This window comes from Helobdella robusta, assembly GCF_000326865.2.
Source record: "Helobdella robusta unplaced genomic scaffold HELROscaffold_2, whole genome shotgun sequence".
Lineage (NCBI taxonomy): Eukaryota > Metazoa > Annelida > Clitellata > Rhynchobdellida > Glossiphoniidae > Helobdella > Helobdella robusta.
This window is the reverse complement of record NW_008704083.1, coordinates 3267735-3291447: the sequence shown is the minus strand read 5'-3', so window position 1 is coordinate 3291447 and position 23713 is coordinate 3267735. Positions and strand designations below refer to the sequence as shown.

The following is a 23713-nucleotide window of genomic DNA, read 5'->3' as shown; positions in this document are numbered from 1 at the left end:
TTCATATCTCCTAAAGTTCAAATGTTGCTTTCAAAAATAACTGGTTTCAACATCAACAAAATATTTTCTCCTAAACAAGTATCTGTTACAGAATCTCCTAAGTACAAACTGGTCACAGATGAACAACTGAGGGAGGTGTGTCAAAAAAATTTTTCTATTTGATTGCAATGGTCAGCTAACATAGTTTTTCTTATAGCAAAAGTTCTTGAACCTTTTGTGACAAAAGGAGTTTTTTGTTGGCAAGTGTTATGTAATCATAAGCATTAATAATTAATTGAATCTACTTTAAAATTTACTCTTCAAGCATAAATTTAATGTTGTGGGGGCTTAAATTGTGTCAAACATTTTGTTTTGTAAATTTGTCTGCTTTACAATGTCTTGCATCTGTAAACCAGAAAACATATTCAGATTTTAGTATTTTATATGGACATGTACACGCTAAACATATATAATATACCATACCATATATTCATATCCTCTGTATATCTGTGTGTATCACAGCAATATTTGTATAACCTTGTAAATAACAATCACAAAGCTGCAAGAGGGGTCTCTTAAGGGAGCCAACAAATTATTACAAATGCCTCCCTACAAGAAACCATGGAACATCCACAACAATGATGAACTTATAATTTCAAACGACCAACAAATTGCACATTTTGAGATGGATGACTCAACTTACGTTTTTACTGACATATCACCAGGCATCCCTAGGCGGGTAAATTTTTTTATTGTTTTGTTTTTTTTTTGTAAATGTATTTATTTGCATCTATGTAGAAGTAGATGTATAGAAATGTATGTACAAATATGTGTTCATGATGTGAGACGAGAATGTAGATGGACGATGAATGGGCTGAAGCAAGACTGTTTCTATTGCCTGTACATGAGTTATGTGAGAAGGAGGTTGTTGGTTCATAAGAAATCATGGTGAGGTAAGGAAATGAAGTTTGAAGTAAGATAATTATTTAGATTTAAAATCTTAGAATATATAAAAAGTTGACATAGGAACAAAGAAGTTAGCGACAAATTTTGTAATTGAGATAACATTTTAGAATATTTTGACCTAAAAAGAGTAGAAAAATGCATTTTACATTGCTGTATTAACTTGAAATTAGAAATTAATTGTTTATTATATCAATCCTATTTTTTAATAATGAAGTAATCAAGTTACTAGCTAGTAAAGAGCTTGAAGATGAAAACAGAATTTTTAAAAATGACGAATACAAAAAAAATGCAATTTAATTTTAGATAGGGGTGCAACTAATGTATTTATAAAAGTAAGACAGTTGAAATTAATGAAGTAAATGCAATACTGTCAATAAATACATTAAAAAAGCTGAGTTCATAATTCACTAGTCAGAAAGTTGATAATGGAGGAAAGTAAAGAATGGATATCTGAAATTATATCTGTTTTGCTGATGCTGGTAAAATGCACAACACATGTAAGTACATCAAAAAATTGCTAAATGTCGTAAGTCTTAGATATGTCTTAGCTAGAATTAATAGCAAATTAATAGCCAGAAATTAATTGATGGGATAAGTCAAATTTTGAAAAATATGGAATGTAAAAGTTTTATTACAAACAAAATTTGTTGAATTTATCTTTCAGGATAGGATGCTGGTGGTGAGAGATAAGGAGGGAGTTTTGAGGAGGTGCAACAGGGAAGAAAGTGACAAGATCCTTATGCTGTATTATCCTCAAGAAGGTAAGATGTACAACATGCCTCAGATGTTCCAGCCACAACAGCTAGAGGTTGTTTGTTATATTCAATTTTCGTTTGTTCATCATCAGTGTCAATCGTGTTAACATTCAAAAAACTGATAGTAACTGGGTAATGTGTCTATTTTACCTTACTGTGTAAACTGTGGATATTTTCCTGACACAGAAATGTTTAATACATTTTAGACAGTTTATTCTTTAACCTCTATGACAGAAGTGTTATTTATTAATTCATATCTCATTGACTTTTTCTGTTTTTTATTATTCAATTAATGTTTTTAAACTTTAACTACAATGACACAAACCCGTTAAAGATGTAGAAAGTTACAACTATTATTGAACGTTAGCTGGCTGGCAGCAGAATTGTCTTTTCACGTGCTTTTACCCTTACAAATGACTGCTCTGCACAGTGCACAGTTGCCTACTTTGAACGCAGAGCAAACGCACGTGTGTTTTTGTCAGATGCTTGAAGTGTATCTGAAGATAACAGAATCATTGAAAGCTTTTCATGGCAACTGTGTTTCTTTTTATTTCATTTTATGTTTCTCACTGATAATTCCATTTAAAACTACTAAACATACCATGTTGAACGTCCTTGACGTTGCAGTTTTATTCTATCCTGTAAAATCTTTTGGTTTCACATTTTAATTTTTAATTTTCTTTCCCAGAATTTTCAACTTTCTGCCTAGATTATATTCAATTTGTTTTCAGTTCGTATTCAATTCATCTTCAATTTATATCTTAATTTACACAATGTCGCTGGTTTTTATTTTCATTTTAGTTATGCGTAAGTTTATTTATTTTGATGTTATGAATCACAGGTCTTACTTGGCAAACATCAGTATGAATATGTATTAAATGTGGCTTGCGTTCAGTTTGAACCAGACGATCCAAACTACACCAGGGTGAGTGTTTTATTAAGAATGCTTCTTCTCATCACATCAAAATTGTCGCGTAAATTTATCTTTAAAATAGTAGCTGTTCATTGCTTCTTTCAATATATTCCCAACTAACTGTCAAATCCATGATAGTTTTTCATTGTAACTTTCTTACAAAAATTTTCGTACTAATATGAATGCCCAAAGAAAAGTTACCTGCGTTATTTTTTGCATTTGTTTTATATTTTTAGCAGAGCAACAATGGGTTTTTATTATTATAGATGAAAAAAGCTTAATTACTTTTTAATAAAAAATAATTTTTGTTTTTGCCAAAACTGTGAGCCATATTTTATAAGTTCAGATGTATATGACGATGATTTCTACTTTACGTTATCAGTTTTACTGTTTATGAACATCTTCCACGTTACATCTTTTTTATGCTGAATTATGAAGATTTTTTCAGTTGAATTAATGTAAAATGATTAGGAAATAATAAAATTTTCATTCCAGGTGACAGAGAGAACGTTTGAACACGTTTTGCAATCTGGGCAATTTGAAGTTTTAAGATTTACAAGATTTTATGGATCCATGGTCTTCTATTTTCTCATTCATAATAAAATCGACTTATTATTAGCCCATCAGCTTTCTCAAAACCGGTTGGTTATCAGTATGTTAATTTTGTAGAAAAATATTCTTCATTTGAAATGTAAATGACAAATATTTTCTCGCAATTAACTCTTTCAAATTCTTTCGATCAATCAATCAATCCTCGTTTATAGTCTCCATCCGATAGGGGTCAGACTTTTTTATTCCATTCATCAGCTTCTGTTTCCAAACCGATCTATCCATATAGAACTGTATATATATGCTCAAATATATATATACTGTGTAAATTTTGGTTTTGAACGAAAGAAACTTGAAAATGATTTTCGATCAACCGTTAGAAAAATCGAAAAGTTAAATTGGAAGTTAACTAACGCCGAACATGTTGTGATTTTCATCAATAATTGCAATTCTGGCAGTCTTAATCCAATATTTATCACAGTATATATACATTTGAGTATCTGGGCACATACACAATATATTAATTTGAACACCGAAGATGATATAGGAATATCGAAAAAAGTTTTTCTGTTCTATCATGCATAAGATAAACAAAAATTTTGGAGCGCGTCCGAATGAACTTATTAATCAATTCAGAATAAATAACTACCTTGAATTGATCCTGTAACTTACTGTAGCAACGTTTTTACAGTATCAAGTTAACAGGCTTCCGTGTAAGTTCAATACAAATTAAAATTTTAAATTCATTTCACAGGCTAGATGATGCGGTTAGCTTAGTTCAGTTGTACCACATCATCCATCCCTATTGTAAATCGGTTGCCATCTGCAAGGGAGAAGATGCAAAAGACAATTATCAGCTCATTCAAGTTAGTTTTTTTTAAATTTTAATCAATTTGTTAAAACTTCGTGAACAAACTGCATCAGGAACATAGTAGACACAATTTCAATAAACAAATTAATATTACATTTTTGCCATGCTCACTCGTTTTCCGCACAGTTTTTAAGGTTTTGGTCCAATTTACTAGTTTTTAATACTAACATTTCTTATTAACATTGTTATAATGTACGATGCTTCATTATTAAATTCTGAAATTACATTATATTACTATTATGATGAAAGGTTTTAATATTTTTTCAGTGTTTTAAGTTATTATACGATAACTGATTAGCACAAACAAATTTGCTTAAAACCATAAATCATGTTACAGGCATACATCCTTAATGATTCTAATGATCAAGTGCATGTGCAGAAGTGTTTGGACGCTTACATGACGAGGAACGCTCCAGAAAAACAAATTTCTTTCTCGAATTGATTTTTCAATACAAAAACTGACTTTTCTTGAGTCAGATATCAGTTTGTCAAGTCTTACAAATCAATAAAAAAACGTTTTTTTTTCTTTTAAATGTTTCAGATTTCTTTAATGAGTGGAACAACAACAACAAACAACACACGTTTAAACAACAATTAAGATAAGTCCTCAAAATGTTTTGCTTCCCCCTGCATATAGAGTTGGGACTCATGAAACAGTTTGTCAAAGCTTTGGATCAAAATGGACAGTGTTCCAAGTATTAATGCACTACGTTCCCTGTTCTATTTTGTGAAAAATTGAAAGCTGGTATAATTGATGGTCCACAAATCAGGTCCCTAATCAATGACTAAGAGTTTATTAATACCATAAAAACAGAAAAACACGCTTAGTCCGCTCGTGTGATGTTATTAGGGACTTACTAGAAAACTTCGAAGAAGCAAATTCTAATCTTTTATTGGAGAATTTGCGGGTAACTTTTCAAAAACTAGGAGCAAATATATGAGTGCAAAATTACATTTTTTTCGATTACTTCCTATCAAACCTCTGAGCCACGAGCGAAGAACAAGGAGAAGGTTTCCACCAAGACAACAGGACAATGGAGCGCAGATACTAAGGCAGATGGAACACAAGCGTGATAGCAGACTACCCTTGGTGTTTACAGCGTTAAAAAATATTCAAGAAAATCAAGAGAAAATATCTTCCTATTAATTGAACTTCACTTTTTTTTAAGTAGACAGGTTCGTTTTATAGAAGAGATAAATAAACGAAACTATACTAAAATTTTATTTTTTGTATGTTTTTCAACATATTGATATTATTCAATTAAAATTTCACAATTTATAACAATCACAAGAGTTAATTAATTGATTTATCATCAAAAAATTTTTATTGTATATCAATGTTAATTTTATTTGGAGATCAATGAAAGAATTGCCATTTGTGCAAAAATTCGGAGTACTACACAATCTCTGATTTCAAATGTGGAACCACTCAAATATATAATATCAGCAAACATATTCAAGTCAGCAGAAATTTTTTGTTCATGTGTAGACTAGTCAAGTAGATGCTTGCAAACGCGCTGATTAGCCGTTTATATTTTTAAAAGATGAAACATGGTGCAGCGTTATCTTGTAACTTTGGTGAAAACATCCACAATGGTTAAAGGTGCTAGGTCCTTCCTGTTTTGTGCGTGCAGTGACCGGCTTCAAATGTGACGATAGGATCCCCCCATCGTATTGTTTGTGTGATGCGTCGTTCGGAACATGTTTCTTAAACCCAGAGTATTTCTAGGCATATGCCAGAAACCGTGTATGTGTAGAGGACAAAGATAATGTAATGAAGTGGCCGAAAAATCATGCATACCTTTCCGAAACCCTGGTTTCCATATAAATTTTTTAGACGTTAAACTACATACAATTTTCGCGGGTCGCTTAGAGCAAACTAATTCTGTGGATAAAGACAATGAAATAGAAATGTCGTAACAATTTTACTCAAGCACTTAAACAACTGTAAATTATTTTTTGACTATGAGAAGAAATTTGAAAAATTTAAGGAAAGCTACACGAAAACGATTTTGGGAAAGACATATGGTATTAAAGGTTAGACAAACGTAACATTTGTAATTTTTAAATGAAACTCAAAATCAAATAAATAAACTGTCAACAAGTTTTAAATAAACGATAAATAAATTAGGTTAAAATTCAGCATAAATTTAATTGGAGACAGTCAATTTTTTTTCTAGTTTCAAAAACCCTAACTGTATGGTCTGCACTTGCTGTATATATTTTCTCCCCATCTCTGTGGTTAAAAGTGTTGATCGATTAAACAAATAAGAATTCTTCAACATTTCAGTTATAAATTATAACACTTGGAAATATATGAAAGTGAAGTTGGACGTTAATATTACCATTAACCGAGCAATTGATCTCAAGTCGGTAAATCGAAAAATGATGGGAAAATATTTGTTGTAACATTCGGAAAGAGAAATTGTTATGAAAGACATTTCCATAGACCTTATACATCCTTATAACATAAAAATTTTTTAAATAAAAAAATGATAATAAGAGAAGCAAGACAGCAAACAACACAATTCAGTATAATGAAACTTGACCTGCTGATATTAAGATCTAGAATGGAAGCAGCGTGACCGATGTATAACTGGACCTGTTGAGCAGTCCTCACATTCCACATTATCACGGAGCCGTCCACGGACGAGGAGAAGAGGAGGTCTTGCATGGTCGGATGCCACACGATTTTCACGACATCTGCATTGTGGCCATTGCTCTGAAGTCTCACGTGGTTTGTCGTTATATCATAAACAATGACTTTGCCCGAAGCACCTCCCACTGCTATGTACTGATTGCTGACGTTTAAAAGATTATTCGAATTCAAAACTGTATAACATAAAAGGCTGCCGCAATGGCACAAATAGCTTAATAGCTTTTCTTAAATGAGAAAGCGATTCATAATTTAAAATGTATAAAAATTCTTATATCAATCAACCTTATTGCATGAAATGAAAGATTTGTTAAAAACTGCTTAAAGACATGCACTAGGTAGGTGGGCAAAAGTTTGCAGAACAATTCATTGAAATTTAATGAAAACATTACAAATAGTTTATTAAAATTCTTAGTTTTTGAGGGTTTAACACGAAAAATAAATTAGCCGAGAGATGAAATAAAAAGGTGGTCGATCAGATCGCAAGAAGCGAAAAATTGCGATAGATAGAAACGTTCAAGTTTGGAGTTACTGAAGAAGGATAATGAACAACACTCGGAGAGTTAGTGCAAGGTAGAAAACTACAGAGATGCCAAGAATAACTAATGACAGATGGCTAACTACATGACGTAACACAATATAACAAATATTTAATTTTTTTGTTAAACAAGAATAAATAACTCGAAAATAATTTTTTTCATCCAAAACCTTGAGAACGATTTTGAAAACGATAATGATTCGACTCGTTCGTCAGCTGCATCTTCTTTCTCTTGCTCCATTCTACTCGTGGAGGGTTCAGTTACAATGCTCAGTTTATTGAGAAGCTAGAAAAAATGTTTGAAATAATTTTATAAATATCTATAAAATAATTTTGAATGGGAATAAATTTGTCAACTGTCTGCGTAACGCTGCAATTCTGAATTGTACACTGTACAGATCGGAAGCAAACGGAAAATCAATTGCATTGGATGTTGACTGAAATAGTCAAACTAAGGTAAACGTTTAGGATAACAAATGATAATAATAATAATAATGTCATTTTATACAGCGCCATGGCAAGCGGCTGAGGCGCATTATCATTATTACAACGAACACGCGGTGCATAAATGCACGTGAAACAACGTGTCACACACTTTTGCATGTGATAGGCGGAGATCTTTTTGCATTCGAACCCGGACACTGTATCAACAATGCCAGGCACCTCAGCCATTACACCATCCCGCCGCCCAAATATTTATTTACATTAATATTTTTTCTTTTTAAAACTTCAGATTGTATACTTTTATGCTAGAAAAATTAGTTGATTAATTTGGGCTTCAAAACAATATTGTATTTTTATGAATAACATGTTCACATTTCCAGCTAATGAAATTTCTCACAAGGTTTAAGCAAGTCTTAGCCAAAAACCATTTAATATTTTTCACAAATTTTGAAGTTAAAACATTAAAACTAAAAAAAAATTAAGCAGAAGAAGTGATAAGATGTTTGGCACCTGCCCAGTAGAAGATTTGATGAGGAGAACAGTTCCATCGCAAGAGCCACTAGCCACAAGTACGTTACCATGGTGACAATCCACACATGTGACTGAAGATGAATGGTGTCTGGGGGAGGGAGGAAAAGAATACAAGCTTGTTACAGTTTTCAAGTCCCAGATGTTGACGCTGCCGTCTTCGTAGCCTGCACACATTCTTTTACCTTTCACAAAATTGTTCAAGCCAGAACCACTTGTAAATAAATCTTTAATTATCTAAACAACGCAGTTACATTAAAATTTTGGAGGACGAAAAATGTAAAAAAAAAATGAAAGAATATTAATTTAACAACAGAAACCAACCATCCGAGAAAAAACTTCCGCACACTGCTGATCCTGAGTGGTTTGGGAACATTTTTGTGTGCCCATGTGGGACGTTCCACAGCCAGATGTTGCCATCAACAGCTCCACATAAAAGGAATGAAACTTTCTGGTGCCATGTTAACCACTATAACTCGATTGTAAAGGTAAACCATGAAATTAAGTTTAATGAAGCATTGTTTTAAAGTTGCTCAATGAAAATATTTTCTATTGAGCTAAGAAGATAAATAAATAGCAATGAACAAAAATGCAGTAAATATTTGAAAAGTATAGGAGGGTAAATTTATAGAACCATTAAGCTTGCACACATAAGTATAAACAGAGCAAATTATGTAAATTATTCAAAATGATCCAATTTGAAATGAATATAGGGCTGAATTATTTTCGAGGAAATGGACAGAGATGAAGTGGCAAGTTCAGTTCTGGCTGAAGGGTATGCAGCCGTTTTTTCAACCTTACAACAATCAAAAAATTTGTTATCTTCTATATAAAACACGACATTCATTACAATGGCTAATAAAAATTATCTCACATCCATCTCCCGCCCAGAACGGATCTCCAACTTTACCATAGATCAACTTAGCATAACAACTAACATTCAAAATTTATTTCTGCTAATCAAAATAATAACAAAAAAATAACCAGCAACAGGTGGAAAACATTTATTAAAAGATATGGAAATAGTATGCCGGAAGTAAAGTAGCAATTGGAAAAGTGTGAATATGCACCTGAACTTCTGCCACTTCAAAGAACCACACTTCTTTACCCGTTTTCATTTCCCAAGCTTTAACCATGCCATTCAAATCTCCTGTAGCTAAGTACTTGGAATCATGGCTGAAAGCAACACATACAACGGACTCTGTGTGGCCTGTTCAGCATATGTATATACACATAATAATAGATACCAATCTCTCAAAAATAAAATTTTTAATAAAAACGGCCACTCAAAATTTATATCTTTCCAAAAAGAAACCAGCAAGCTGGAAATATAGTATTCTGCGTGCATTTTAAATTAATTGTGGAAAGTATTTGACAAGAATTTTATGCAAACATTTGAAATTACACTTTAGACTGATTTCGTAGTTTTGACCAGAAAAAAAATGATAAGAAAAAAAATTTTCAATTTATATAAGCAATGGAAAATTACGGACGTTTACAAAATTTTGAAGTGCAACTGCAATGAGTGCTTGCTGGAAACACACATTTGGACGGCATTGTTGAAAAATAACTGTTGATTAAGATGCAGATGTAGATTATTTGCTGGAGATTATTGTTATCATAATGAAGGGATTGGAAAAAATTTTCAAATGTAGAAACACAGGTTTGCCATAAACGAAGGGATTAGTTATGAACACTTTCCAATTGCAGTAATAAAAAACTATATACATATCACTATATGAATCAAATGTGAACTTAGATATAAGCTTAAAAAGCAAAAACAGATGAAGAACCTGGACATTGGAATAACACTGAGCCGTCAGTTGGCTTCCAAACGAAACAGCAATCATCCTTACCACCACTTGCCAACAACTCCTCACCACTGCCAGTAACTGCCAGACAGAAGACTTCATCTGCATAAAAATTGAAATCAAAAAATGACAAAATATTAATCCAGAACATTTTTCATGCATGGTACGAAATTGTTCAAAATGAATATAGAAAGAAGTATTGCAGTCATTACATATCGATGGAGTCTGAAGTTAACAGCAATATTTCGAGAGTGATATTAAAACAAATAACGATGAAAAAGTATCATGCTTAGTTGCAGTTTCAATGGAAGGCAGTCTGAATAAAATCCAGCCAACCAAGATCTTATAACAAATATTTAACCACTATTTCCGTCAGCAAACATATCATTCATTTATTGCCTGTAAAATGTTGGTGACCAAAAAAGCTCAACCAGCTTTTAAAACCGAATAAAATCTGAATATTTAAAAGTGAACTTTCAAGAAATTAGGAATATAATAGATAAACAAACCTGTGTGAGCAGAGAACACAAATGAAGAATCATCTCTTTCTGGTTTTAAATTAATTAACTCATCATCTTCATCTTCTTCATCATCTTCATCTTTAATTTTGACGTCTTCAAAATTTTCTAATTAAAACAAAATTTTTTAGGAAATCTTTTAAAAAAATTCATGCATGTAGTTCATAAGAATGTTTATTTATATATTTAATGTAAGAGTATTTTTTAACAAAAAAAAAACAATTTAATCTGATTTCTAAAGCTGATAATCTCTGAAAAGCTTGTGCGATTGTGCAATGTTTCCATCTGAATCCTTGAACAAACCCACTTTGACAATCGTTTCAATCCCTTTAAGCACATTGGTTTTTTTTCATACTCTAAATCAGACGAAGCATATTTATGCATTTGCAAACAAGCAGACTATGATGATGAAACTTTGAAAACAGCCTAACACGCAAGTCCTTTTTTAACAACAAAGTGTACCTTCTACAATTAAAACCAATTTTTAGGTTAGTTAAGGTAAAGTTACAAATAAATTTACGAAAGATTGTGAATTTTTGTTTATATAATGACATTTGAGTATGCGCTGGACAAATAACACTGAGTCAGTGCTGATCATTCACTGTTCAAGTTCTGGACATGTTGGACTAATGTTATTTTACCTTCTGCACCACTGAGACTGTCATCCACTTCAATGACTTCTTGGGAATCACATTCATCTATAAAATCATTGCTTTCCATTCCATTTTCTTCAGAATCTGAAAAAAAAAAAAAAATATTTCAAGCGGTGAACAGGAAATAATTATTAACTAAAAATCAGATCACAACAAGAAAGTGATACTTTGCCATGGTTAAACCTCTGGCAATTGTTTAGTCATTGTAATCATTGACTTTCTATATGATGATTCTATAATACACTGACTTCACATATAAACTTTTGCTTACACTTTTGTGTTGATACAAGAAAAATTAATATGAGGCATTTGCAATCAATTGCGCAACTTGGATCAGAGCAACAAACTAAAACATACATCTAACATGTCATCAGAATTCTTAATTTAAAAATCCACTGACATAAGACAAGCATATCATACAAGAAATTCACACAACTATGTAATTCAAAATTGTAAAGCATGATTTTTGTACTGGATACGATGTTCCGTGTTTGCACCAACTTTGGTGAACACAAGATCAAAATGGCAGTCTGAGATCAGTCCCAGGTGTTAGATGGATGTGGTATATACCCAAAAAAGGATATTCTAGACTTAATCAAAGATTTGTTTATTTTTAGTGGATCAATTTCATACATATAGCGATAGCCTTATCATATGGTTACAAAAAGAACTTGACTGTGAAATTTTATTGGTGCAAGTTTTTAAAAACCAGCCCTTTAACTTGAGAATCAATCAATCAATCAATGAGCTTATAAAACGCTATTTCCGCGATGTTCAACAGCGCTCCTCAATGAATTTTGAAAACAGATGGGTCTTGAGATCCGCTCTGAACTTCGCAAGTGATGGAGAAGTAGTCAGAGAATTAGGTAGAGAGTTCCAGAGAAAAGGACTAGAAAAAGCAAAAGCAGATTTGGCAAAAGAGTGTTTAACACGAGTTAAGAAAAAGCGAGAAGAAGAAGACGATCATAAACCGGAACGTTTAGGTTCAATTAATATATCTGATAAAAACTTAGGAAATAATTTAGATTGAGACTTATACATGAACATGTAAATTTTAAAAATTATTCTATATTTTATAGGTAGCCAGTGCAAGAGAACAATTTTTGACTTCATTAAGAAGTAGGATTCTTCAGATTAAAATATAAAATTATGATTACCATTACATTACACACCTAACCAAAACCAGTCTTACGTCTTACCAACATACTACATAATAAATTATTATTATTATTATTATTATTAATACTTACATCTTTACAACACTTACTTAAGTTTAAGTTTTTTTTACACACGGACTTACAACTTAGCTTAGTGTTAGCCAGTTAGCCCCACAAGAACGATGAATAATTAATTAAATTATATTAATGAAATTAAATAAAAAAATTATTTATCTCATCCAGAAGAAAAAAAATATGCAGACGAAAAATCAGTATCGAAAATTGAATTGAAAATTAAATTAAATTACTCTGCTCTGCAATTGAATTACAGAACTTTTCACCAAAACATACTAAATGAATAATTATATTATAACGTACCCATCTGGCGGAAACTTCAAAGCGCAGTCGGAGGTTACGATTGTCCGCAGGTCAACAACGATTCGCTACCCGTTTGAAGAGTAGAAACACGACGGAGCAATCAAAAAAAATAAGCAAAGATAAAGCACGTGGTTTTCATTTTAAATAAGTTTAAAAGTTAATTTACAATTTACATGGATGATTTTTGAACGCACCTTTGCACATTTTCAGTGCGCTTTAGAGTCTGGATTCATCAGTTATCCGCAAAATTTCCATTCACCAAATTTTGAAATTTCTGTAGGGATGTATCAGAGACCAATATGATTGACAGGCCTTCCCATGATTATCATTTACTTGGAATACACATTTGAGCTATGTGTTAGAGGTATTTCATTTTTAACAAATATAGTAACACAATGAGACATACATACATATACATATGTGGATATCACAGTCTTAAATGAATACGTTTTAAGTGCGTTTAGCTTATATATGCGCCATCACTACCATTTCCAGTTTCAATCAGTGAAGGAACGAACAAACCAACATGAAAATAATATAATAAACAATAATATTCTTTAATCATTTCTTGTTTAAACAAATAATAGGAATGAAGCATAAACATGCAATAACAATACCAGTCAATCAAAAATCTTAAAAAAACGAATAATGTCAATATTAATGTAGTAATTTTTTTCTAATTTTTCTTACGATGTCAACTAATTTATCTGCTTTCCGTAGATTTCTAAACTTGTCTTTTAGGTTAACAGCCGTCCTGTTTGGAAAATGGCCGGCATTTTTAATTTTCTGCCAACTGACGGGAAAAATTTATAACTTTTATTAGTTTATTATTCAATTAATTATTATTTATTATATGTATTTGTTTATATATGAACTTTATACCGTAAACTTTTCATAATATGTCAATAATGATAATATTCTTAGTTGTTTCTTTGTTGCACACTAAATTAAATTACATTAAGTTTTGCCTGGTAGATTGGATACTCGTTTATACGTGTATCTAATCTACCAATACTTTTTTGGTAACTGAATATTTATCTAGTTATCTTTGAAATGTAAATGCGCCTATATTTGTGTGTAATGTGTGCGCGTGTACATCAGTGATCGTCATTGACATATTTTATTCAATGTATTTTGTATAATTAATTTTTTTTCATTTTAGTTAAGGCACTACTACAAGTATATTTACTTTTTTGTGCTTTGTTCAAATTAAAATAAAATAAAATATATTCATTCGTTCGTATATTTGGGCGACGTGATGGCCTAGAGGTTAAGGTGGCCTGGTGCTGCTTCACAGTGCGTGACCTGGTTCGAACACACAGCCCATCTCGTGCGATGCGTCGTTTAGCACGTATTCGTATACGATGTGTGGCGTGTTGTTGATTTCTCTGATTCCTAGTAGAGCCCTAAGCAGATTTATTCATTCACTTCTTCAGTCATTCACTCATTCATTTGTGACGCTTATTAACATCTACTGAAGTCGTGAAGATATTAAAACTGGCGCTATATCTATCAAAACTTAATACTTAAATTCATAGCGCTTCACAAATATCAAAAATAACTTCTTTAGAATTTTTGGCACTTACTTTCCAACACCATGCCTGCCAACTACCTCAACAAATTCAATCTCTTCATCCTCTGTCCACCTTCTTCTGCGTTTCCTTCGCGCATTCAGGATCTGATCTGCAGAAGAAAAGACAGCATGAAAATTAATTAACTTCTAAAAATTATTATCACAATAACTCAATGACCTTAATTACAATTGTTATTACACTATGATCACATACACACACGCACGCACGCACGCACATACATGCACACACACACACAAAACTTACTTCGAAAACCATCAATATCATCGTCATCATCATAAAAATCATCACCTCTTTCTTGCTGTGACCTTATCTTCTTAGTTGTTGGTGATAATGATGATGATGAATTTCTATTATTATTATTGTTATTATTATCACTATTGTTATTATTATTATTATTACTATCTTCTTCTTCATCATCATCATTAGCTTCCAGATCATTATTAATTATCATCTGTGTTTTTCAATTTTTTTTAATAATAATTTAATGTCTTGTGTTTGAATATAGTAAAAAATACTTGTTAATAAGATACTTAATAAAATGATTTTTAATTTGTCATTTACAACAATTTATTGCCTGTCTGTGTGTGTGCGTGTGTGTGTATGTATGTATGTATGTATGTGTGTGTGTGTGTGTGTGAGTGCGTGCGTGTGTATGTGTGTGTGCATTCATTTATTACTGTCTATGTCTGATCTACAGTAGAACAATAAATAAATTAATAATAAGTATAAAAAAGATAAAAAATATATATATATATATGCAGTAACTATGATAAAATTAATTGATAATAATAATTTAATTATTTTTAACCTTGGTAAGACCGACATCGGGGAAAAATTTCAACAATTCATCAAAAAAGATGATCACTGCTTCCTTCAGTTGCCCTCTGGCTGAGTCAACTTCCACCTCACCTTGGTCCTCACATTGGTTGAACCTGCATTGGCTTTCCTCCTTGAAATAATGAAGGGATGAATAAATGAAGAAACTAATTAATTATTTAAATAATTAATAAATGATTGAATGAACTAATGAATAACAACAACAAACGTTTAGACGACATTTTCCCCGAGATCGGGGGTTGCCGTTTGGCTACCTATGATGATACTAAAATACCCCTTGACGCCATTCCATCATAAGTAATTTATTTGGCTAATTTTTACGCAGGACGCCCTTCCTTACGCAACCACAGTTATAAGCGGTGGGCCTAGTCTTTGATGATCCAACATCACTCACAAGGCAGTGAGAGTCAGTTTAATGTCATAACCAGGACATGAATGAACTAACTAATGAAATAACTTATTCGAATGAACTAATGAATAAATGAAACAAAAAAAAAACAATTAGTGTTACATGTAAAATTAAAAATTATTAATATAAGACTTATATTATAAGTTTCATGATCTTAATTTAAAACATTTTAATGCAGCTAAATAGTCCATTATAAATTTAAATTTAAATGAATCATCAAAAATACTAAAAAAAATGAAATAAAATGAATAAATATAACATTTAACCAATTCCTCAATGTTTTTGTTAATTATGTTGATTTTTTCATCAAATGAAACTTCAGGGACAATGGCTTTACAAATATTTTTTATTTCCACACTCAACTCCAGTGCCTTTTCGGCAGATTCAATGAATTCATCAAATTGATGGACTTTTATACACTTTGATATTGCTAGCAACCAATTTGATAACATTGAATATTCATCAGCTGGGGTCCTACACAATGCTAGAAAACCTAGATAACATCGTTTGTGTTTGTTAATTAATAATAATAATTATTATTTATATTATTATTTATTTATTAATTTATCATTTATATTTATTATGTTTACTATGATTATATTCCCAATAAAAATAGTTTTTCTATATATATACAAGTATATGACATATTTCTTTAAAAAATCTGAGTCATTTCACATGATTGAATTACTGCTGTTTTAAAAATGAATAAAAACATGAAATGCAAATGCGAGAGATTGAATATCATAATTATTATTATAGCTGTTTTTTATTACATTATAATTATATAAATTATTATACTGTTATTTTGCAGTAGTATCTGTTGAATGGTGCTTTCAATGGATGATGCTGCTAGGTAGCCTCATTATGACGCAAAATAACAATATAATCAAAAACAGCAATAATTCATTTATAATAAAATAATTTATTAATAATTTATATTTATTTATAATAAATAAAATAGTAGTGTATTATTGTATAAGAAAAAAATTTGAATATGTCGTCGTATTCAAATTTTTCAAAACGAAGCTAAGCAAAGATAAAAGATAAAAGTTTTAACATTATAATCACTTACACTCAATGAATGAATCAAAAAGCGTACAATTCGTTGCACGGAACTCTTTGACGTACTCACTCAGGAAATAATATTTAAGGACGTGCTCGACACGCGCCTCCATCACGATCGTCTGTCTCTATCCTTTTAATTTTTACCAAAAGTTGAGTTTAGTATCATGTTAATATTTTTTAAAATCATGGAACAACAAAATCGCAAAATAATTTTTAAAACTTGCACATTAATGTACAAATCTCAATCAATCACAATCATGGAATTATATAATTGAATTATATTGAATTATATTTGAATTATATATAATGGAATTATATATATAATTCAATGAGCACAATTATTTTTTTAGTAGGATCATTTATATTGATTAAACCTAAACGGCCGGTTCACAGCCATCTTCTTATTCTTATTTCTTCTTCTTCCTCTTTCTCGTACCTTATGCTTTCGGGACATTGGCGACCATCAACCTCCACAAAACCCGATCTCTAGCACTTTGTACTAGTTGAAATGTGTTGATATTCAACAAGTGACACAAGGACATCACGAATGTTATTCGTTGTTGACCGCGATCTCTTTTCCCTATAATCTTTCTAGTAGTTGTTAGATTTTCCATTCTTTCTTTCCACATGATGTGACCAAAAAACTTTAACTGCCCCCATCAAATTGTCTGTAGTAATTTCCATTTTTTCAAAACCGGACTGTTTCAAAACATCCTCATTCGAAGTATTGGAGGTCCAACTAATTTTCGTAATTCTCAAAAACCCCATTTTTTTTTACATTTCTTTAGAAATTGTCCAGCAGGACTCAGGGCCGTAAGTTAGCAGAAAAAAAATGTAACATCCAAACAGTTTTAATTTTGTTGATATTCTGATTTTACTGTAGGTGAAGATGTTTTTCATTTTAGAATATTCATCTTTCGCCATAGCTATCCTTTTTTTGATACCCATTCTTTTGATACCCATTCTTTTTACAACATGAGGTAATCAGACTTCCGAGATAATTGAAGCTGTTGACTGGTTGCTTTTACTGATAACCATGCACTCTGTTTTGTTGATGTTAGTTTTCAAGCCTTTCTTTTCACTTTCAAAAACTAGTTTGGAAACAATTGTTTGCAATTTTTCTATTGAATCTGCTATGAGAGCTGTATCATCGGCATGTCTTACATTGTTTATACTCGCGCCTCCGATAAATATTCTCGAAAGATATTCTATCTTTTTCATGCTGATCTCACTATATGAGATTGTACAGATCTGGAGAGAGTAGGCTACACGGCCTCGCCTAACATCTTTCTTTATTACGACAAAACTAGTTATCTTGCTACCAACTTTTATCGCTGCTCTATCGTTCCAATAGAGGTTTTTGATCCCTAAAGTGTTAAACACTCTTGTGCTAAATCAGCGTTTGTTTTTTCTGGCCATTTTCTCTGGAATTCTCTACCTCCTTCTCTAACAACTTCACCACTTAAGAAGTTCAGAGCGGATTTCAAGACCCATCTGTTTGTTAAATTCATTGAAGAGCGCTGTTAAACATTGGAGAAATGGCGCTTTGTTTATAAACTTGTTATTTGATTGATTGATCGATTGACTGATTGATTGATTTATTTGTAATAATTTTATTTTACAAAAAAAATCGTCTTTATCGCCTTTTTAAGTCAATGTCCCAAGGTCCTAAACATTTAAAAATTTATATGCCAAAAATTTTGTATACAGAATCCACTCTTACGTACATAAAATATAATCTTGCATATTATATTTTATACCATTAATATAAGTATCATGGAATCAGATAATTTGAGATTAGAATTGATACTTTTTCCAACGTGATGGCCTACCCAGATAGCAAAATTTTCCGGTAAAATGCTGGCCGAATGCCGGCATCGATGCCGGCTTGTTGACGGTCCACAGCAGCAAAACGGAGATGGATGTGAAAAAAGTTCCGGCGCCGGCTCGTAATCGTCACGCCAACATCGTCCCGGATTTTTGCGCCAACAAGTCGTATTCGCGCCGGCATCGGCCCGGATTTATCGTAAGCACTCTTATTCGCGCCGGCGCTGGACCAGGTTTTATTGCCAGCACCCGTATTCGATCCGGCATCGACCCGGATTTTATTACCATCACCCGTAATCATTCCGGTATAGGTCCGAATTTTACTGCCGACATCGGCCCACTTTTTAAATAAATGTTACATATTAGACAATAACATCTTATTATTTTTATTATCTGCAAAATATCAAGCATATATATATATATATATATACATACATACACTCATATATATATATATTCAGATAGTAAATTTCCCGGTAAAACCAGAACATAAATAATTTAGTTTAGTAACAGTAACAGAAAATCTAAAATTAAACGATTGATGAATAAAATTTGATAACAAAAAATAAATTAAAAAAGTAAATGATAAATTTAGAACATATATACACCAACAAAGTAAGAAACAATGCACATTATCAGATGCATATATATATACACATACAAGCATACATACATATATATATATATATTTACTCTAAGAAACAAATTAATAATTGAATTCAGTATTTCATTGAATTGAAGTCAGTATTTCATTTTCATTTAATTAATAATTTCATTATATATATATATATATAAACAATTGGTATCTATGTGCTGCTTTTGGCTTGTTCCCTTTTGGCTCTTCCACCATATCTGTCCGGTGCATTCCGAAGCCATTTTTTCACCTCAACATCACAATCTGCCTCTGTGGCATGCCCAGTCCTTGGATTTTTTTGTATGGCATCTGGAGGAGTTAATGAAAAATAAACTGATTACATTGAAATCTAAATCTAATCCTAGAAAAAAAGACAATAAACAAAACGTTAATTATTAGAAAATAGAAATTTTAATTTTTGAAACAGGAAAAAATACTGACTAATCAGGGCATCTCGAAGTAGAAGTCTTGACCAGCCCTCCTTTTCTTTTTTCTGGCCCATCCATGTAATGTTGAGGCTGACTTGGTGCGTCATCAATGCTTTCATCATTCGATGCACACAATCTTTACTTTTCGGTAATAAATATGGGTTGTTTTTTTACATTTCTTGTTTTGCCCATGTTTTTCAATCTCCTCCATTTTGATGAATGTGAAGTACCAAAGGAATAACGTGAACTCATGTCTTATTTGTTGTAAATAAAAATATAAATGAAAATCAAAATAAAAAAAGCATATTAAAATTTAAAAATTGAATAAATTTGAAATTATACTAACAAAATTACTACTATTCAATTTAGTAGAGTTACTAAACTAAAGCATGAAAAATTAGAATAAATAAATTTCAAATTTAAACCTTGACGTCCTTAGATTATACTTTATAGAAAAGATATAGTTGAAGTTTTTCTCTTTACTTCTCAAGCTATATAGTATATACTATATTATATACTATAGCTGCTTATACAGCTATAGTCTTTTTAGTGGTGTTTTGGAACTATGTCGGTAAATTAAAAATAAATATTAACAAATACGATCATATAACGATAATAATATTACGATTTATGCAACCGAAGCGACTACTTTAAACGATTTTCTTAAAGTAAATAACAATTATTTAAATGCAGTTTAGGAAAACAGCACACAATCGCAACTAACAATCGGAAAAAGAAAGAGGGAATCTTTATAATATCGCGCCACTAAAAGTAAATCAAGTACATTTATTTAGCGCTTCTCATGAAATTCAAAAGCGAAAATGAAATTAGATATTAAATTTTGGATAATAAATGCTGTTCTGACTTTAATTAATTGGTTATAATAATATTTTGATAATAATCAAATGAAAATATTTCAATTTCATATATATATGTATATATATATATTCATATATATATATAATATATATATATATATATATATGTATGCCTCCTGCCGAAATATACTGACATTAAACTTACTGATATATATATATACATACACGCTTTTATATATATACATATATACGATTATAAACATAGTATTTTACGCGTTAAACCATTTTACGGGAAAATGACGGCAAAATGAATGAACGCCGTAATTATTTTAAAAACAATATTTTCTTTATTTTTTGTGTTAAATACATACAGATATGAGTAGATATGAGTTTTTTATTTTAATTATGTTGATTATTATTGTTAAACAAAAAAATGAACATTACGGCTGACTGCCGGGATTATTGTGCCGGCCATTGTGCTACGAACCGCTGTCGGAGCGTACATGTATAATGCGCAGCCATATTATGCCGGACATAGCCGTAATTTTCGACGTTCGCCCGGCACCGGCCCGTATTATCGTGCTATCTGGGTAGTGGTAAGGTTGTCTGGTGCAACTTCGCAGTGAGTGCATTGACCGCGTGTTCAAATGTTACAAAAAGATCCTCGCCTATCACATGCTATGTTTGGATGCGTTGTTTAGCACGTATTTCTATATGTTGTTTGTGTTTTGTTGATTACTCTGAACATAGGAAGAAAAGAAAGTAATGGACCCATTAAACTTTTCAACCTTACACATTCATTATATACAGCAAATCATCAAGATCAGTCAATGAATTTCACTTAGAAATTAAACTATACTACCTGACCTAAACGTTAACCTGGTAAGATAGAGTCATTATATTACACCTTAGCTGTCGTTATATCCTGAGGTTCCTTAAAATTATTAAAATTAAAAATTAACTATAATTAATATATAAAGTTTCCGGCATTAATTAAAATGGATGTTGCATGCGGTAAAAAGATTTATTACTGGAAGAATACAATGGCAACATCCAATGATAAATGAAAATGGTCTCCAATCGTTACGATTTTTTAGACATCAGACAAAAAAACTAAACATGATGCAAATTATCATGCAAATCTATAAATTGAAAAAATTGAAAAAGAATTTTAAAATCTTTAAAAATTGAATGAAAATTGTTATTAAACCATAAAAATTGTAAAATTTGATATAGAATCGTTCACGGAAACTAAAGAATGATACCAGACTAAAGCAAACTCAAAATGTGTGCGGGTGTATTTGAGGGGGGAGTTTAGGTATTCTAATATATGGCAATATCAGTAAAAAATACCATGAGATCAACACAAATCATTTAAAAAATACAAAACTGAAAAAAATTTTATTTATTGCATTTATTACAAATATACAAATCGCGATGATCAAATCAAATAAAAATATCAGAACAATCAAATGATATAGAAATTTGTTTATGTCTAATTATGGTAAAAAAAATCTTATCTAAGTTAAGTGCTTAAAAGGCTCTAATTGTTATAAATCAAAATATTAGAAGTACAAGTACAAGTACTTCATCCGGAACAGAGGTGTCCTGGTAAGATATAGCCTCAAAGCAAGTTCTAGGTTTTTAAAATTGAACCAATTTCCTAATGTGAAAACCCGTGGATAAAAAAAATGTTTAGAGTCTTAGGCTGTGAGGTCTCTTTTTGGAAGGAGCACTAAAAATTTCAATTGTTGTAGAAAAAAAATATTATTATTTTTATCATTACGTTGATCTGAGAAACTATGCAACCGAATTCCAAATTTACAAACAGGCAACCCCATCTATTTAGTGAGTTATATGAAAAGTAACAGTGATGTTAAAAACATGACTCGCACTTGAAAAAGCAAAATGTAATATTCCAAATTTGTGACATAAAAATTATATATTCATAGATAAATCATATTTTTAAGTCTGTTATATATATATATATATATATATATATATATATATATATATATATATATATTAACAGTATTGTATGAATTCTACCGAATTGTTGGCATTAATTCATTTTAAATTTGTCTTTTCAATTTTCCTTACTAAAATTTTCTGGAAATTGGTCAATTTGTTGAAAGTTCATAATGAAAATATAATGAAACTGTTGTTATCCAAATTCATCATGCAGATAAGGCCTTATTTCGATTTTTCATAAATCCTCTTTAGTGTATGTTTGGTTTATAAAGTTTCTTAAAGCAATGTAAAGTTCTTCAGCAAAGTTTATTTGTTGGTATCGTTTTCTTCATCTTTGTTGTTGTCATTCCTTTGTCCTTCATTATTATTGAAGTTAATAACATCAATGAAAGATGTATAACAAAAAGGCATTTAAAAAATGTGTTGTAAGCGAGATGACCTATTAGTTAGCAGGTACCACGGATTGCAACTGGCTGGCTTCACAGGCTAGGATGGAAAGGTCAATCGAAACCGCCTATCCGATTTCCCGGAAAAATCAAAAGCTGGAAAAATTTGAACTAATGATCAAATGAATTTATATATGATCATTTATAAATATATATATGCGTTGTTTATATATATATATTATTTATATAAATATTTTATACAGTAATTTATGAAATCTACTAAATTTTTAAAAATTCGGTAGATTTTATAAATTACTACATTAATTATGGTCTTTTACCAACATTATATTATATATACATATAGTAATGTATATATATATATATATATATATATATATATATATATATATATATAGGTTGGAAGACCATATTTTATACAGTATTATATGAATTCAATAGGATTGTTGGCATTAATCAATTTAAAGTTTGTTTTTCAAATTTTCCTTACTAGAATTTTTTGGAAATAGCTCAATTTGTTGAAAATAGAATTATTATCATGAAAATTTAATAACTGTGCGCGTCAACAACATTTGTGTATTAGTGTTACGACCATTTTACTATCAAGACATCTCACAATGCACACACAAAGAGGAGCCATCAAATCTCACTTACAATCAACACATCCAAATCTTATAACCCGCCAAATTTTTGACAACACAAAAGTAATTTATCAAAATACCTACTGCACAATACATCCAAAAATTGCAGAACCTGTTCTAATAGATACCAATAAACCTCAAATAAACATCCAACAAAGAATGATTACATCGCCGAACTCGACTCCTTAATTCTAACACTAGTAGCAATGAAAAACAAGGAAATAATAACAACAAAGGAGATGAAGAATACGACACCAAGTAAGTAACTCACTTTGCTAATAAACTAACTTTGCTTTGTCAAAAGAAACTATATAAGCCGAAGCTGCAATGAAGATGATTTGTGAAAAATCGAAATAATGCCTATCAGA

General features: G+C 30.9%; 3 protein-coding genes across 3 annotated transcripts; 1 reads left to right on the top strand and 2 right to left on the bottom strand.

Annotated features, from left to right (window-relative positions):
• On the top strand, positions 1-4043 carry HELRODRAFT_64799 (hypothetical protein; the record flags this gene model as incomplete). The annotated part of the gene is made up of 6 exons (XM_009017238.1): positions 1-135; positions 539-718; positions 1610-1753; positions 2542-2625; positions 3109-3254; positions 3917-4043. Coding segments are annotated over 6 exons (816 nt in total), but the record flags the coding sequence as incomplete, so codon positions are not given.
• Positions 4044-6172: 2129 nt separating this feature from the next.
• On the bottom strand, positions 6173-10628 carry HELRODRAFT_64166 (hypothetical protein; the record flags this gene model as incomplete). The annotated part of the gene is made up of 8 exons (XM_009017237.1): positions 6173-6269; positions 6583-6834; positions 7407-7513; positions 8182-8384; positions 8524-8668; positions 9270-9409; positions 9993-10112; positions 10520-10628. Coding segments are annotated over 8 exons (1173 nt in total), but the record flags the coding sequence as incomplete, so codon positions are not given.
• A 3379-nt stretch (positions 10629-14007) lies between these two features.
• Positions 14008-18750, bottom strand: HELRODRAFT_160256 (hypothetical protein; the record flags this gene model as incomplete). The annotated part of the gene is made up of 7 exons (XM_009017236.1): positions 14008-14122; positions 14303-14399; positions 14555-14762; positions 15120-15260; positions 15824-16050; positions 18061-18116; positions 18455-18750. 7 exons carry the CDS (start codon positions 18748-18750, stop codon positions 14008-14010), a joined length of 1140 nt encoding a protein of 379 aa, XP_009015484.1.
• Positions 18751-23713: the final 4963 nt, after the last annotated feature.